Below are 17,124 nucleotides of genomic sequence, written 5' to 3' on the forward strand. Positions count from 1 at the left end.
CTTTGCTTTTGGCAAATCTAAAGTTTATCCCATTTTTTAAGTGCCTATTTGCCATTTGTATGTCTTCCTTTGAAAAATGTCTATTCAGCTCCTTTGCCAATTTTTTAATTGGATCATTTGGTTTTCTATTGTATAGTTGCTTGAGTTCCTTGTATATTCTGGATATTAATCCCTTGTTGGATGTATAGTTTGCAATTATTTTCTCCCATTCTGTAGGCTGTCATTTCACTCTGTTGATGGTTTCCTTTGCTGTGCAGAAGCTTTTTAGTGATTTAATACCATTTATTTGTTCTTTCTGTTGTTGCTTATGCTTTGGGAATCTTGTTCAAAAAATCTTTGCCCAGTCCTACTACCTGAAGTGTTTCCCCTATATTATCCTTAGTAGTTTTACAGTCTCAGGTTTTATACTTAAATCTTTAATCCATTTTGAGTTGATTTTGGTATATGGTGAGAGGTGCAGGTCTAGTTTTGTTCTTCTGCATATGGATGCCCAATTTTCCCATCACCATTTATTGAAGAAGAATCATCAGGGAAATGTACATTAAAGCCACATTGAGATATCATCTCACCACAGGTTGACTGGCTATAATCAAAAAGACAGAGAATAACAAATGTTGATGAGGATGTGAAGAGAAGGGAATGCTCCTACACTGTTGGTGGGACTGTAAATTAGTACAACTGCTATGGAAAACAGTATGGAGGTTTCTCAAACAACTACAGATCTACCATATGATCCAGCAATCCCACCTTTAGGTATATACCCAAAAGACTGGAAATCATCTTGTAGAAGGGATTCCTGCACTTCATGTTCATCGCAGCTCTATTTACAAGAGCCAAGATATGGAACCAATCTAAATGTCCATCAACAGATGACTGGATAAGAAAAATGCAGTATATATACACTATGGAATACTACTCTGCCATAAAAAAAGAATGAAATTCTGCCATTTGCAGCAACATGAATGATCTTGGAGAAAATTATGTTGAGTGAAATAAGCCAAGCACAGAGGACAAAATACTGCCTATTCTCATTCATAAGTGGGAGCTAAGAGAGAAAGAAGGAAGGAAAGAAAGACCACAGTGGTGCATTGGACTTGCAGAGGGAGAGAGCAGACCTAAGGTTACAGAGTGAGGTGGGGGGAAGGGGAGGGAGGTCGGGCATTAATTGGGTGGGGGACACGGGAAATAATCACAGTTTGTGGTAATGGGCATCCTGATACTATTGATCTGACAATCACATCCTGGGTACAGGTGGTGAAGGTCAGCTTTGTACCCCATGAATATGCATAATCAATAAAATAAAATTTTTTTAAGTTTAAATAAAAATAATAATAAAGTTTATCCCATCTATTTAAAATTTTAAATTCAGTGGCTGTATTTTTCAGTTTCAAGATTGATAATTGGTTATTCATACCCACTTATTCTTGATTCAAATTTCCCTGTTATTGTTTTGCAATCTTTGTTTTATGTATATTGTCCTATTCTGCACGTCTATGAGGATCTCAGGTTCATTTCTAATCAATTTTAGTGTGTGCTATTGATTGCTCAAGAATGAATTCATTACCTGATTGTTTATAGCCATTCTTCTAAGCACTTGGAATTTTAAATGATAAATCAGTCTGGTTTGGGGTATATTTTTCTCTCAGTGCTCACACCTCACTTTTTTAGCATTTTTCCATTTGGCTTCATCCTGGATAGTGATCACTAGTTCAAAATCAAGTCTCGAGTCTCCCTTCACCTGGGGATATTGGAGAAATCACAGACTTAGTCATAGCACTGGCCAGTGGCTTGGCCTAGGGTCTGTCCACATGACAGTCTCCACTTCACCACCACCATGTCCATCACCACTGGCACAAGTCTGTGTGTAGTCGACAGTTTCAGGAACATCACAACTTTGTTCAGCTTTCTTTTGAATGCAGGGAAACTGTCTCAGCCGAAGATGTTGGCCCTCGTCCTTGGCTTCCAACAGGATCTTTTTGGATCCCATTTTTCTTCCTCAAGCTGCCTCTACTGGTTTCAGAACCCAGAGCCCAGTGGGTCTGTGGCTTCAGGCCTCTCACTGTTTCTGTTCCATTTGTGGACCATATGATATTTATCTTGTTTTTGAGTACAGCTATGCCTAGTTCTTTATTTTTTTCAAAATTGTATCTTTTTTTATATCTTAAATTGAAAGACATGTTTTAAAGCTTAAACTCATTGGTTTATAGTTAGTCCTCTTAACTATTTTTTATAGTGCTTTATGTGTGATCACATAAGCGCTTACAGAAGGATGGCGAAATGTGCTTTCAGTTGGCTTGAGAGAGCAGAGTTCTTTTATCTTTACCTTAATTGTGAAAAATCTATGAAAGAAACTCATAGAATAAGGGGATATGAAGAGAATAAAATTCTAGTTTATCGTGGTGGATATCTCTTTTTTTGCCACATAAAAGTCATGCCCATTCCAAATGGATTGGGCTGTTCCCGAGGCATCCCAAGTGACCCATTCACTGACAAGAGGATGCCGGTGGCAATAGTATCTAGAGACTTCCAGAAGCAGAGTTGTGGGTTTGAAAGAGAGCTGTGAGTCTCCCACCCCCAACTTCACCTGAGACCTCTTTCACTTTGGCAAAGCTAAATGAACTCAGAAGATAGATTCCAGCAGGTCATATTGACTATAAACCACATTGAGAGAAGAAAAGCATTGAATGTCAGTTAACATGATGGATAAGCACCTTCCCTGAATCTAGAATGACAGCTCTACTGATCAAATATGATTAGTTTGAGTACAAGCTAAAGCCAAAATGAAAAAAGGGAGTTCGGTTTCTTTGTCACTGCAGAGCTGTCCAGAAAAATAAAAGAACAATATCTTGGTTTCCTGTATGCTTTGCAAGCCTGTCCATCTTTATCCTGTCTGTCCCAGCTCTTAATTAGTTTTACAAAATTGTTTTTTCTAATTAATTATTATTTAGGTGTACAGTTAGTACCTGTCATGGAAGGTGATTAAGGTGAAACTTTCTTTTTATGGATCACATGTGTGTTTTTGAAATCTTTAAGTCCCACTTTTCCTCCTCTATTAAAATTTATAATCTCTTTCCCATTACCAGCATCATCATCAACCTAACTCACATCACTTTTTAAGAGATGGCTACCATTGTCATTATCAACTAAAGCATTTACTCTGCCTGTTTTGTGCCCTGACAGTAGACAGTCGTATTCAATATTAAGCCAGTACAAAATTAAATAAACACTTTTATATAATGAACAAAAACAAGAAGTACATTAAATAGCATGTTTTGGAGGTTTATTGGTGGTATGAAATCCCCAACATGCACCCATCAAGATTATATAATGTTTATCAGGGAGAAAATCATACTCTTCCTCAGTTCCATTTTCTCTTTCCTGTCACAAGCAAAAGGACAGATACTGGAGAGGCATATATGACATGGTAGGACTCTTCATAGGATACACTTGGAGTACGTCCTTTTTAAATGTCAGTTGCAATGAAATTATTGTGTGCAACATTAAGTTTCATTCTTTTGAAGGAAAAAATCTCCCTCTGGGATGTTAGCACATTAAACTGAGATGCATCTGGGAGGGAAGGGCAATGTCGTCTGAGGGCAGACGTGGCCATGTGCCGTGCACAGTTGTCTTACATATGGCAGTCACTCAGTGGAGTGGTTGATCATGTGAGTGCTGAGTTAGTATAACGTATCACCAAGAGTAAGGGTGTTGTATTCAGACAGATCTGGAATCAAGTCCTGGTTCTGCCTATACTAACTCTGTGCAAGTTATTTAATCTTTCTGAAGAAATTACCCACGAAATAATTGAGAGAATATATTCAGCACTGAGGAGAGGAATTTATGAAAAAGACTCATCAAATGTGCTACATAATGGACGAAGATAGGCCCATGTCAAAGAACACCATCATTAAGTTTCAGAACACTGAACACAAAGAGAAGGCTATAGAAATTTCTGGAGAGAAAAAAACCTAATGGTCAAAACCAAAAAAAAAAAAAAAAAGGAAACAGAATGGCATCAAACTTCTTGACAGAAACACTAGAAGGGAAAAAATGACTTTCTAAAGGGAAATAAATCCTAATCTTGAATTCATCATCCAGCCAAAAGACTAATCAAGATAATTCAGACATGCAAGACCTCAAAAAGGTACATTCTATGTACCCTTTCTCAGGAAACTATGCAGAATGTGTTCTACCAAAGTAAGAAGATGTGGACTCTAGGAAACAGGGGTTCAAACACAGGAAAGAATCTGGAAGAATGCACAAGATGCTGCCAGCCAAGCACAGGCCCAGAGAGCAGCCTGTCCAGGCAGGAGTGAAGACAGATGGCTCCAGGAGACTGGGCTCCAGGAAGGTCGAAGTGATAAAAAAAAAAAAAAAAAAAAAAAAAAAAAAAAAAAAAAAAAAAAAAAAAAAAAAAAAAAAAAAAAAAAAAAAAAAAAAAAAAAAAAAAAAAAAAAAAAAAAAAAAAAAAAAAAAAAAAAAAAAAAAAAAAAAAAAAAAAAAAAAAAAAAAAATCTGGTGTTTCTGAATGTATTGAGAGGCAATTTGGCTCTCTGGTTGAGTGCCTGGGGATAAGTCCATGGTAGAAAAAAAAAAAAGAAGAATTCCAGGGAACATGAGAGTTTTACAAGAAAGAAAAGGTAATCTTAGTACACTTTGCATAGCTCAGCTGTGAATAGCATTTGCATATTCATAATGATGTAAATGCAAATAGTTATCTCACCAAAAAGTAAGTTTTAACAGTTTATTGTGAAAATGGGGAGAAGAAAGTGGAAGAGAAAAAGAGATGTAGAGAGAGAGACAGAGAGAGAGAGAAAAAGGCCATTATTATTTGTCATAGGGAGAAGTAAATGGATTGTGGACAAACTGAAAAATTAAGAAGTAGCAGTAGATTACTTAGAAATATAGAAGCAAATACGAGAAGGAAATACTAAAAGAATTGACAGTGGTTGACTGTGTTGATGGGCAAGGACTGGCATAATGGGGAAGATGGGAGAGTGGGCTCAAAGGACTACTGTTTTTCACCATACACCTTTTTTAGAACCATTTGACTTTGCAAATGGTTTCAAATGTGTATGTATACAGTTGATAAAAATAGAACAAAAGATTTAAATCATGGTGCAGAACAGTCTACAGTATGCTACCATTTATGCAAGAAAAAGTATATATGCAAATATTCATCATAAAATAGATCTGGAAGGATACCCAGAAAATTTCTAACAGTAGCTGCCTCTGGAGGTAACTAATGACCACGCACGAGCACAAGAGACTCTTCACCCTTTGAATCTGTTTGAATTTTACACTGTGCATATGCATAACTTATTATTTTTTTAAAAAAAAGCTTCTAAGAAAGAAAGAAACTGGAAATGAGACTGAAGCAAGAGAGCAAACAGTGTTAAAATCAAATGAGCTCTAAAGAGAAAGTGCCCATTTCCTTTTAGGATGAGTTGTTGATTTGATAAATATAAGTGTATGTGTCTTCTTGTTACACTAATAACATTATCTTTATAGGGAAAAAGGGAAAAAATCACTCATAGTCCTACCATGCGGATAACCACTATTAAGTCTGTGGTGTGTGTCCTCTGAATTTTTCACTGTGTGTGTGGTCTGTCTGTGTATTCCCACCTCTGCCATGGGATAATACTGTTTTGTTACCAGCTATCTTCATTTAACGATATATTATAGTCACTTTCAATACGAGTAGTTAAGGAATATTACTCTACAGATCATTTTCACTGACTGATTTTACTGCATCATTTGGCTCCACCACAGTTGATTTAACTAATCCCCTACCGTTAGATTGTTCTCGGTTTTTCACTACTGTAAATCAGGCTTGTGCCTTAATTGCGATTTAACATTCTTAACTGTTTCCTTTGACTAAATTCCTAGAAGCGCCATTGCTGGATCAAATGGCGTGACCATAACTAAAAGTCTTGATATATCTTATAAATTTTCTCCCTGAAAATTTGTCCAAATTTGCATCCTGCCCCCCGGCAGTGCTGAAGAATGTCACTCTCTCTCAGACCCTCGCCAACATTTTTGGGGTTTTTTTGCCAAATCTGACAGATTAAAAAAAACAATGTTTTATTGTTATTTATGTTTCTTTGGTTTACTGGCGAGGTGCATCATTTTTTGATATTTATTGGCCAACAAATAAATAAATAAGTATTGGCCTTTCCCCATGGCTGGTACTATGCTGCCTGAGATGAGAGACAAACGGTAAATAGAGTTTGCAATCTCACAAAAGAAATGAATACACAAACAATACAGCTTAGGTTGTAAAGCAGGAGGTGATTGATTCTTCTGTCAAATTAAAGTTTTTCTCAATTTGTAACATTTGAGTGGAGACTTGAAGGCTAAGGAAAAGGAGGACAGAGAAATGGGGGTACTTTTTTGAAGAGCAGCATATTTAAATGCAGTGATGCTGTTTGGGACATTTGGGAGAGGTGAATGACCTGATGTCCTGCTAAGTAAGCCTGAAAAATGCATTGGGGCCCTCTTATGAAGAGTGGGAATAGATCCTCTAGACCCAAAGCTTCTATCTGGTACACCAGTCTTGATGGCAGGCCGCCATGTTTGCAGAGAGCCCAAGAGTCTTCTCAAATGGGAGCAAGATCCTGCCTCCTACCGAGATTCACACAAAATAATGGATTCCCCAAACATAAAAAGTGAGTTTACATGTGGAGCAAACAGAACAATGTAACAAATGTCCACCAGATTTGGAGTCCACGAACTCTGGAACTTGTATGGAAAGCTGCAGGGAGGTACATGCATTTTTCTATGAAGGGGTCCCTTGGGACAAAGGGGATAAAAGACTCAGCACTACTGAGGCACACATTGGAGAGCCATCCATAATTGTCAGCAGGAAGAGGACTGTGAAAGATAACTCTGTTAGCAATGAAGATTGGAGAGGATGCCAGCAGGAGGGAGAACTGGACCTGAAGTTTTGGAAGGTAACATAAATAATTACCATCATTCAGTATTTACTCTGTGCTAAACAAGGTGCTAGATGCTTGGCACCCATTTTATTTCATCTTCAAGTACCACACTTAACAGATAAAGAAACTGAATCCTAGATTTTAAAATTAGCCAAATGTCACCTGGCTATGAATGACCAGATCCATAGTTGACCACCAGCTCATGTGACTTTAAGGCCCACACTTTTAATCATGACCCTAAACTGCCTGCCTTGAAAAGGTCTACACCATTTCTTCTGCACCTCATCTCCTAATTTTTTGTTGATTATTTTAAGCAACCAAGTGACTCACTTCAGGGAAGAGAGCTATGTGACTACAGTTACCATTTAGAAGACAAAAGGAGAAAGGCCTTGGTGACTCTTCATTGTTCTTGTTCTACAAAGAATGGATCATCTGCTGAGATAATAGTATAAATCCAAAGAAATCCCCCATTCTACACGTTGGTTCCTGTTGTTATTTGCTTCATCTCATTCCCTGGAAGGAAACTCCTACAGGTTTCAATTGGCAAACGAGTTATTTTGAAGAAAAGTACACAGTGCTATTTTTTTTTTCAAGCTGCATAGTCATTAGAACTGCAGAACAGCAGGTCTGTCTGAGCATATTCACACTCTCAGTTATTGTTGAAGTGACATGTGCAAACAATAGCGTTCACTTCTGCCTTTCCTGGCAAATATTAAATACACAGTAAACCTCTGGCTGTTCTACCTTGGGAGTTGAGTGCTGCATAAGAAGGGTGCTGATTCCCTATTGTCAAATAAAAAGCAAATGTTATCTTTGGAAATAAAAAACGTCAGAGAAAGGGCTTAACACTGATCACCACTAGACCAAAGTTGTAAAACATCACAAATTTTCCATCTTTTGCACAGTCATATGCACCTGTGTGCACATACATACTTCCTTTACATTTTTTTACAGGCTGCTGGAAGGATTCTGGCTTTCTAGTCTCTATTCACAGAAAAATTAGAGGCAGCTACTGCTGAAGTTTTGAGGGAAGGCCCACTTTTTATCATCTTGGAAACAAATATATGGAACCTTGTATTTGCTATTGCTGGGTAACAAATTCCCCCAAGTTTAGTGGCTTAAAACAATAATTTCTGATCTCAGTTACCATTGGTCAGGGGTCCAGGCATGGTCTGGCTGGATTCTCTACTTAGGATCTCAAGAGGTTGAAATCAAGGTTTTTGCTGAACTGTGTTCCTTTCAGGAGGCTTGGCTAGGGAAAGACTCACTACTGGGCACACTCAGGTTGTTGGTAGAATTTCTTTCCTTGCAGCTGAATGACTGAGGCCCTGTTTTCTTGCTGGCTTTCAGCTAGGGACTACTCTTAGCTGCTATAGAGTCACCCACAGTTCTCTGCCATGGGGCCCCTTCTAGAGTCCTCTCATGCTTGAAATCTCTTCACTGGGAAGAGCCCAGTTCCTTCTGAGGGATCACCTGGTTAGGTCATCCCCACTGAGGATAATCTCCCTATCTAAAAATCAACTGATTTGGGACCTTACGTACATCTGCAGAGTCCCTTCACAACAGAACCTGGATTAGTATTTTGCTAAATAACTGGGAGAAGGCAATTGTACACCAGGACATGGAGATCTTGGGGGCCATCGTAGAACTCTGTCTACCAGAAACCCCCATGGGCGTCATCTCTTCTAGCAAGAGTCTTGTGTATTAAATGCTTTCTTATCATCCATCTTTGTTTTCTCAGCTTTGTAATCTATTATTTTTTTTAATTGAAACATAATTGATTGTACATATCTGTGGGGTACAGCATTGACTATCAATACCTGTGTGCAACATGTGATCCTCAAATCAGGACAATTACTATATTTATCATTACAAAATGTAATTTTTTTTTTTTTTTTTTTTAGCAAATACTATTGAGCCCATGATTATGTGTCATGTGTCATATGGGGCATTTCATGTTTTGGTAAAGTGATGGCAATAGCTTTCATTTATGAGGACCTACTATGTGTTGGATGCTGTGCTGAGTTTTTACTTGCATTACCTCATTTATCCCCCACCACAATGTGGAAGGTACAGTCAATATCCTAAGCTGCAGATGAGAAAACTGAGACTGGGCACGGTTAAGTGGCATACTCAGTGCCTGACATCTGGGAAGTGGCAGAGCGAGGATTCAAACCCACATCTCTTTTCCTTCAGATCCCTCCTTGCCAGCCTACTTCCATCAGTTGTTATCTTGCTATATTGTGGTTTTGAAAAGGTTATGAAATGTCCTCCATAGTTACAATGATTATCATCCATCCATTCCTTCTTTAGCCAAATTTGCCATCCAATAACAGAAAATGCCACATAGACCAAGTCCTCTCTAAAAGCAAAGGACACCCCTAAAAGTCAAAGAGACTCAAGGGTGTTAGAGCAGTTTAAAGCCTGACTTTTGGCAAGGATAATCTAGTACTTTAGCGTCTGTCGTTTTAATGCACCTTGTTCTTGGATTCTATAATATATTTTGCTGTCTGGTTTTATGCCAAGCATTGATTAATAAGCTTCATCAAAAAGAAAACACCAATTCAGTCCTGGAGAGCAACTTCAGGTCTTCTCTCCAGAGCAGCCAACCTGTGTCAGCAGGAATCAGAATAGAAATGATCCGCATCCATCAAAAGATGGTCCGCATACCATCTTTTGACTTGAAATAGCACCTATGCTGGTGACATCCTCACTTCATTGTGAACGAAGACTGACCCATGCTACTGGCTGGAGGAGGAAAACAAATGGCTGGAATGGGAAAGATGACATGGACCAGACCCTCTTTGAAAGATGTTTTTCTTTTTGATAAAGGAAGGACAAAAATGACATTGATTTATGTGTTGATTGCCAACTGAGTCTCGTAAATGGGCAAAGCTATGTAGAATGCACTAAGGCCACAAATTTGGGAAGAAGGGCCAACAGTGAGATTTTCTCGCCCAGAACTTTCTTATTTTCTCTCCTAGCTGCTCCTCCACTTGTCCTAACAGTGGGCCTGCAATTCCCAGAGGATTTGAAATGCCACGTTATTCTTCCACTTCTGTGTTCTGATGGAGCAAGCTCCTCACCTTTCAAAATCTGAGCTGTGGGAGAGCTGGGGGAAGACCTGAGGATGTGGCAGTTTTGCAGACAGCATGTAGCAGCTCACCATGGCCCTCTCCCTTTACTCTGGACTCAGAGCTAGACTCTATTTCGCAGCCTCCTTTGGGGTTGGGTGTGGCACATGGCTGGGTTCTGACCCAGGGCCAAAGCGATGTGCATAAAATCCTAACATGTGACCCTCCATTCCCTTTCTTCTTTTATTGGCCAGCTGGATGTCAAAGTCCAGAGTGTCCTTAGAAGCCATGAGTTAAATAAATCAGAATCTGTTTAGCTGGGGTCCTTGAATGACTTAATGGAGCAGAAGTTCATCCTCTCCTCTGTCACCAATTGGAATTCATGTGGTACAGAAATAAGCTTCTATCATATTAAGCCATTGAGCATCAGAGTTCTTTCTGTAACAGCAGTTACCATTACATTACCTAAAACAGTAGCCTAGAATCTATAAACTATAAAGTAAGAAAGACAAGTAGTTCTAAGAAAGGAGAAGGGCTGGTTACTCAAGCATGAGAAATATATTTCCATGTATTTCTTTGATTGTGTAGGGCAGACTAAAAATGGTATGTCAAAGACACCTATCTACCATTAAAAAAAACTCTAGATTAAATGAAGCTACTTTGATCCATTCTTAAATATCTATAGAAAATTGAATTTTCACTTATAGCTCTTTTAGAACTCATTTTTGTGTCATTTTCTATGATTAATGTGTTAGAAGATTTTAGTGTTTTTAGTTTGGGACCGTTGAAAAAAATTTTTTGAATTGGAGCAAAAAGAAAATTTTTTTGATAAATTAAGAAGATGCATTAGAAATTATTTCTTTGACCCTAAATATGAACAGAATATTGTGACATTCAATACCTGTAGTTTCTCCTGCCAATAATAATCGGCCTACAATCCTGAAAATTAAATGTATGGGGATTATTATCTTTTACTAATATTTTGATATAGAACTATAAGCAAATGCAGATTAATGTTGTAGAAAGACAGAGATTTCTTACTGTTTTCTTGATATTTTAGTATTCTGCTAGGATTAAGTTACTATGCATAGGAAAGTTATACAGAAAATTTTGGAAAATAGACTGAGTCATGCAAGATTCAGTATTTTTTTCCACAAATGTCCTTCAGATAGAGGCAATTATCATACAAATATCTCCATCCAGGCCCTAGTTTATCTAGTGTGGTATTTAGTGTGTAATTGTTTTCTTCTATTTCTTTGTTTCTAGGGATGTTCCATATTTAAAGTTCATAATATTAGGACTCTTGACTTAGAGTTAAATCTATAATGCCCATTAATATCAAAATTAAAATAAAATTTTCTCATCATCATTCATGTACATCCTCCTTATATACAATTTATAATCTTGAAAATGTTACTCTTTGTTTTATTTAACTCATTTAAATTTTAAAATGTGATTTGCTTATTTCTCACATAGACTTTCAAACCAGGAGAAAATGTAACTAGCTTTCTGGTCTAACAGGATTTGTCTTCAGTTGTAGATTGGGAAATTGACATTTTGGTTTAAACATTAGATTCTACTTATTGAAGTTCCTTTGAGCCTGTTTCCAAGAGAGTGACCATGGGGACCCGCTGATCAAATCCAGCTTCTGAATCTGCAGTGGGGCCAGACCTGGATTTCGATGGCATTCCAAGGCACTGGCACCCTGTGAGATTCTGCCTGGCTGAAATCTCGAACTCTTGCCTGCAGTCTGCAATGTATAATCTTCTCATTTACAAAGATCACCACTGCAACTCTATTCCAAACCCAACCTAAGTTTGTCAGGAAGTTTCTGATTCATAGCTGCCATTGTACCTGGGCCCCCATAGAACTTCATGTGTTTTTTTACATTTTTCCTCTTTTCCTTTTGCAAAGAGAAGTACACCATAGAAATAAAACAGAAAGGTAATTTTAGAAAGAGTGTCCTCTGAAGTCCAGCTCAGAGAGTGAATTTTACATTTGTTCTTAAATACATTGTTTTCTTCTATATGCTTTACTTGGAAGTACTTCTTCTGAAGAAGAGTCTGAGGAGCCAGGGAAAATTCACGAGGGAATGAGTAAACTCTTCTCCAGTGAAATGGAAAGTTTGGCTTTTCCTCTCAGTTATTGTGCTGGAAGTTTCTAAATGATCTCCATGTCTCTTCTTTTTCAGCTTTTCTCAGTGTGTTATTGGTAATCACTAAACATTTCCTATGAAGACTAATCCACATAAGTATTTCTGAGTATTGTCTTTCCCAAAATAAAACAGGACTGTCAGAATTGATTTAAATGATGTAGCAATCAAAATAGTGAAAGGATGCCTTTTATTAATTTTGAGATAATTGCTCATATATGTAATTAGAGTAGAGTAAATTAGAATTTTATTAACCAATAGCACAATACAATTAGGAATCTCACCACCTGACAATTAAGCTCAATTTCATATTTGGGGGTAAAAGAAAGTGTGTGTGGTACATTTGTCAAAGTGTTTCAACATCCTCTGCACTGGAAAAGCATCTTGTTCTACACAAAAATCAACCACATTGTATATTAATAAAATTAAATTAAATTTTAAAAAAACAGCTGGAAAATACAACCCATATGAATGAGATAAAGCAGTTAATTGAAAATGACTAACAGCTGACAAAGATGTTAGAATTAACAGATAAGAACATTAGTTATAATTATATTCCACATGTTCAAAATAGAAGATATAAAAAAGACAAACTCCTAGAGATGAAAATTACAACGTATGAGATGAAAAGTACACTGGATGGGATTAATGACAGATTAGATACTGCAAACAAAATGATTAGTGAATTCAAAGACACAGCAATAGAGACTGCACAAAAAATGAAACACAGAGAATAGATAATTTTTTTAAAAAAATTAACAGCACATGAGTGAGTTATACAACTACTCTGAAAAGCCTAATATGTGAATAATTGAAGTATAAAAAGGAGGGTGTAAAAAGGAAAAATATTTGAAGAAATGATGGCTCAAATTTTTCCAAATTTGAGAAACTTTTGGGGGTGATAGATATGTTCATTATCTTGTTTGTGGTCATGGTGTCACAGGTATATACATATGCCAAAACTTGTCAAACTGTACACCTTAAATATGTGCAGTGTATATGTCAATTATATCTCAGTAAAACTGTTAAACAAACAAAAAAAAGCATCTTGTTCTTTATGTTTTCTGAGGCACTTTCACCCCAGCCTTCTTCTGACTTGCATTTTTGTTGTTTACTTATTGGCCTCCTGAATGTCATTACTGTCAGCTCCTTGAGAGAAGGGAATTCGGGGGGGCATTTTTGTATTTCCCATATCACCTGGACCTCGGAGCCATTGAATATGTATTTGCTATATTTACTTGAAAAGTCCTAAAAACAATTTGCTCATCAAATTTGCAGATGACTAGAAGAGACTAGGTGGGTACCTCATAAGTTGAATGTCATAGTCAGAATTGTAAAAACTCTCAAAAGGCTGAAAACCTTATAAAAAGAAATGTAAAATACCAAGACCTAAATTCAAAAATACAAAATACAGAATTAAGGACATAATAGACATGTTTAACAGCAGATTAAACATAGCTACAGAGAAAATTGGTGAACTGGAAGATATCTCAGAAGAAATCATCCAAAATGAAGCAGAGAGAGCAAAAGAATAGAAAATGCAGATGAGGCTAAGAGACGGGGAGGGTCTATTAGGAAGTTGTACACATATGCAATTGGTGTCCTACAAGGATAGCAGAGAGAGAACCAGGCAGAAACAATATTTAAACAGAAAGTGGTTGAGAATTTTCAGAAATAAAAGATACAAAAATTCTAGAAGGATAGCTTATTACAAGCAAGATATGAGAATAAATCCATACTTGGATAGTATAGTGATCCTGCACTACAAACATTCAAAGACAAGGAGAAAATCTTAAAAACAGCCTGAGAAAGTAGACAGATTACTATCAAAGAAGCAGAAATTACATTTTAAGATTAAATAAAATGCTTATAGCATGAGTCATTTTTTATGATTTGACACCTTAACCAAATTTCCAACTTACTTTGGAGCCTGATTGTGCTATATGAGATTTTGTTCTGAAGCTGGGATTCAGTATTTGTAGGTCTTTTAATCAAAAAAGATAAATCCAATTTATTCTATGTAGCTCCAAGGGAATGGACCAAATACCAATGTGTAGAAGGTCTAAAAAGGCATATCTCTACTTAATATAAGGAAGAGATATCTAATAATTTGAGCTGTTAAAATCTAGAATAAGTTGACTTATATAAGAAGTGAGTTCTCTATCATCAAAGAGTTTGGTTAAAAGGCAGATACATTCATTCATTTATCGACTATTTATTAAGCACCTTCTATATATCAGGCACAGTTATAGATTCTGGTAATGTATCAGTGAACAAACAAACAAAAAGACAAAAATCTCCTCTATGTAGAGCTTATATCCCAGTGCAAGGAGACAGACAATAATTATGGTAAATAAGTAAATTATGCACTATGTTAGAAGATGATCAGTACTGAAGGGAAAAAATAGAAAAAGGTAAAGGTGATCAGGAGTAATGGGGGAGGGTTTGCAATTTAAGATATGATGGTCCCAATAGGTGTCACTAAGGTATTATTGTGCCAAAGACCTTATGGAGGAAAGAGTGAGTTATGAAGATCTAAGCAGTTAAAAGGAACAGTTTAGTGGGAGTTACTTCTACCTCTGTAATCTAGTCTTATCATATGTTTCAAAGTAAGTTTGGATTTTTAGCTGATGAAATTTTATTAATTATTATGAAATGGTACAAATCAGGGTGACTTCCTATACTGTGTTTGTAAATGAAAGCTGTTCATCCTCACTATAACTCTAGAAACTTTGCATTTGAAAAACATTTCTTTTAAAAATTCCAGATTTCAGAAAGAATGTTGTACCGTCTGTTGGTATCTCAGAATTTGGATATTACAGCAGATAATTAGTATGAACTTGTTAGAGAACTGGCCTGTCATCTTGGGAAAGAGATGTAAAGTCTCTTCACAGAGCATTCAAAAGTAGAATCGTAGGTTTGCTCTTTAGAATCAGATTGCTTTTTGAAAAAAGAAAAGCCAACAAACATCGAGCTGCTTTGATTCAAAAAAATAATGCTTGCCTCTGATGTTAAATTCCCCAGTGCCAGCCATTTGAAGTATAGAGGGCTTTGACATGTACACAATAAAAAGCCAAGAATATCTTCCCTATTAACTTGTAATCTTGTGTTGCAGGCACACAAAAAATCCCTTTGGACGATTGAACCCAATGAAGGCATGGTTCCCCCAGAAACTGAGGTTCGACTGGCACTGATTGCCAACCTGAATGATGTGCTGACATTCAACGACACAGTCATTTTGGACATAGAAAACAGCAACACCTATCAGATCCCTGTCCAGGCTTCAGGAATTGGTTCCACCATTGTTACAGATAAGCCCTTTGCTCCAGAACTCAATTTGGGGGCACATTTTAGGTAGGGAAATATCATGGACCATTGTTTCTATAGGTCACATATGTTGCATAAGCTGAGCGTTGCCTCTAGTTTAGAAAATCATTTTTAAGTAAATAGAACTAACTTTCTCAGTCCCTCTCCTTTCCCGCCTTTACTTTCCCCACTCCTGGTTGGTACATCAACCACAAGAACACATTTCCTAGTCATAGCTTGGTTATTTTTTTTTTTTTTTAATTTTTATTTTGTCAATATACACTGTATATGATTATTATGGCCCATCACCGACACCTCCCTCCCTCCTCCCTCTCTCCCCTCCCCCCCAAGAATGTCTTTTCCGTTTGCTTGTTGTAGTAACTTCATGAAAGTATAGTTGTTATATCTTCTTCCCCGCCCCCCCCCTGGTTTTTTTTTTTTGTGTGTGTGTGTGTGTGTGTATGTGAGTGAATTGATTTCATAGCTTGGTTATATTCCCCAAGCTGTGTCCCTCTATGCTAGAGAAAGAGATGGTTTGTAGGAAGTACATTCTTCTCTCAAATTTATAGTGGCTTCTCTGTAGTGAATTTAGAGTTTCAACCACGAATTCTCTTCTTCTATTCCAATACACTACAAATCCCTCTCCATGAATGCAGAAAATACAGATATAGATAGATCTTAGTGGTAACCTAAATAGAGTATACCTAGGAAGGTAAAAATTTATTGCAAATGTATCTTATCCAATATTGCAAAGCTAGTAGCTGTTTTTGGTGTTATGTCCTCTCCTTGCCTCCACATCATAACACCAGCAATTGAGATGGTTGCAGTTGGCTTCACCTGATCACCCAAGAAAAGCTAGAGGGTCTAAATATTAAATAAAAAGCGGTACAGTATAGAAACCTCTGAGCAGAACAATCTAAATGTGGATATAAAAAAGTATGAGGTTTGAATACTGAGGGAAGAGAATATGTGTGGGGATTCATTCCTGGTTCCTCTGCAAAGTCATGCAGCTATCACTAGTTGACTCTTGGGAGCCAGTTGAATTTGCACCTGTCTGTTGCAGTCCTGTAAACAGATCTCAGAAGGATGCTCCTTCTGCCTTCAAATCTAACAAGCCCTGAAACCATGTCAGACTCAGAGAAGATGTGATTGACAGTAATCAGTTAGGAGCCCTCCCCACAATCCCATTCATGCCTCCTTTTCTCTGTCCCATCTACAGATCATGGGACTTGACTGAAAATATCAGAAACCAACAGAGGATTAAGTAAGAAGCAAGTCAGATCATTGAATTGCATATTTCCTTAGACAAATATAAAATTATATTTTTTGAGTCAACTAGATATAAAAATCCTCCTCTCTGCCTATTAGCCATAAGCTAAGGCAATTTGTCATTGCATTCCAATGCTTCTAATTTCAAATTTCTTTAAGTGAATGCAAATATAATTATAGAAAACAATATACTGCAAACCAGACCAATTACCTGTTCTTCTTAATCTACAAATAGTATCAAATAGCCCCCAAAGGACATTCTGACACTTGTTTGGAATTGGAGGGTTAGCTAACAGTTTTCTATGAATATAAAAGCAAACTATCTTTTAGCTGCTTATTTCACCTCTGTCTAACCCTATTATTTATTTATTTATTTGACATAAAA

At 37.0% G+C, this 17,124-nt stretch overlaps 1 protein-coding gene across 2 annotated transcripts in view; it reads left to right on the forward strand.

Annotated features, from left to right (window-relative positions):
* The window catches only part of LOC103592480 (hydrocephalus-inducing protein homolog), a 144,774-nt gene that overhangs the window by 125,624 nt on the left and 2,026 nt on the right, over positions 1-17,124 (forward strand). The window contains exon 18 of one of the 2 annotated variants that reach the window (XR_550664.1): positions 15,280-15,518. Coding sequence is in view for 1 of the 2 variants with exons in the window: in XM_008575221.1 (XP_008573443.1) it covers positions 15,280-15,522 (243 nt within the window). In the remaining variant the exon portion in view is untranslated. Of the gene's footprint in view, positions 1-15,279; positions 15,523-17,124 lie in introns of those variants that run through there. The other variant, XM_008575221.1, reaches the window with a different exon arrangement.

This window comes from Galeopterus variegatus, unplaced genomic scaffold, assembly GCF_000696425.1.
Source record: "Galeopterus variegatus unplaced genomic scaffold, G_variegatus-3.0.2 Scaffold1157, whole genome shotgun sequence".
Taxonomy (NCBI): Eukaryota; Metazoa; Chordata; class Mammalia; order Dermoptera; family Cynocephalidae; genus Galeopterus; species Galeopterus variegatus.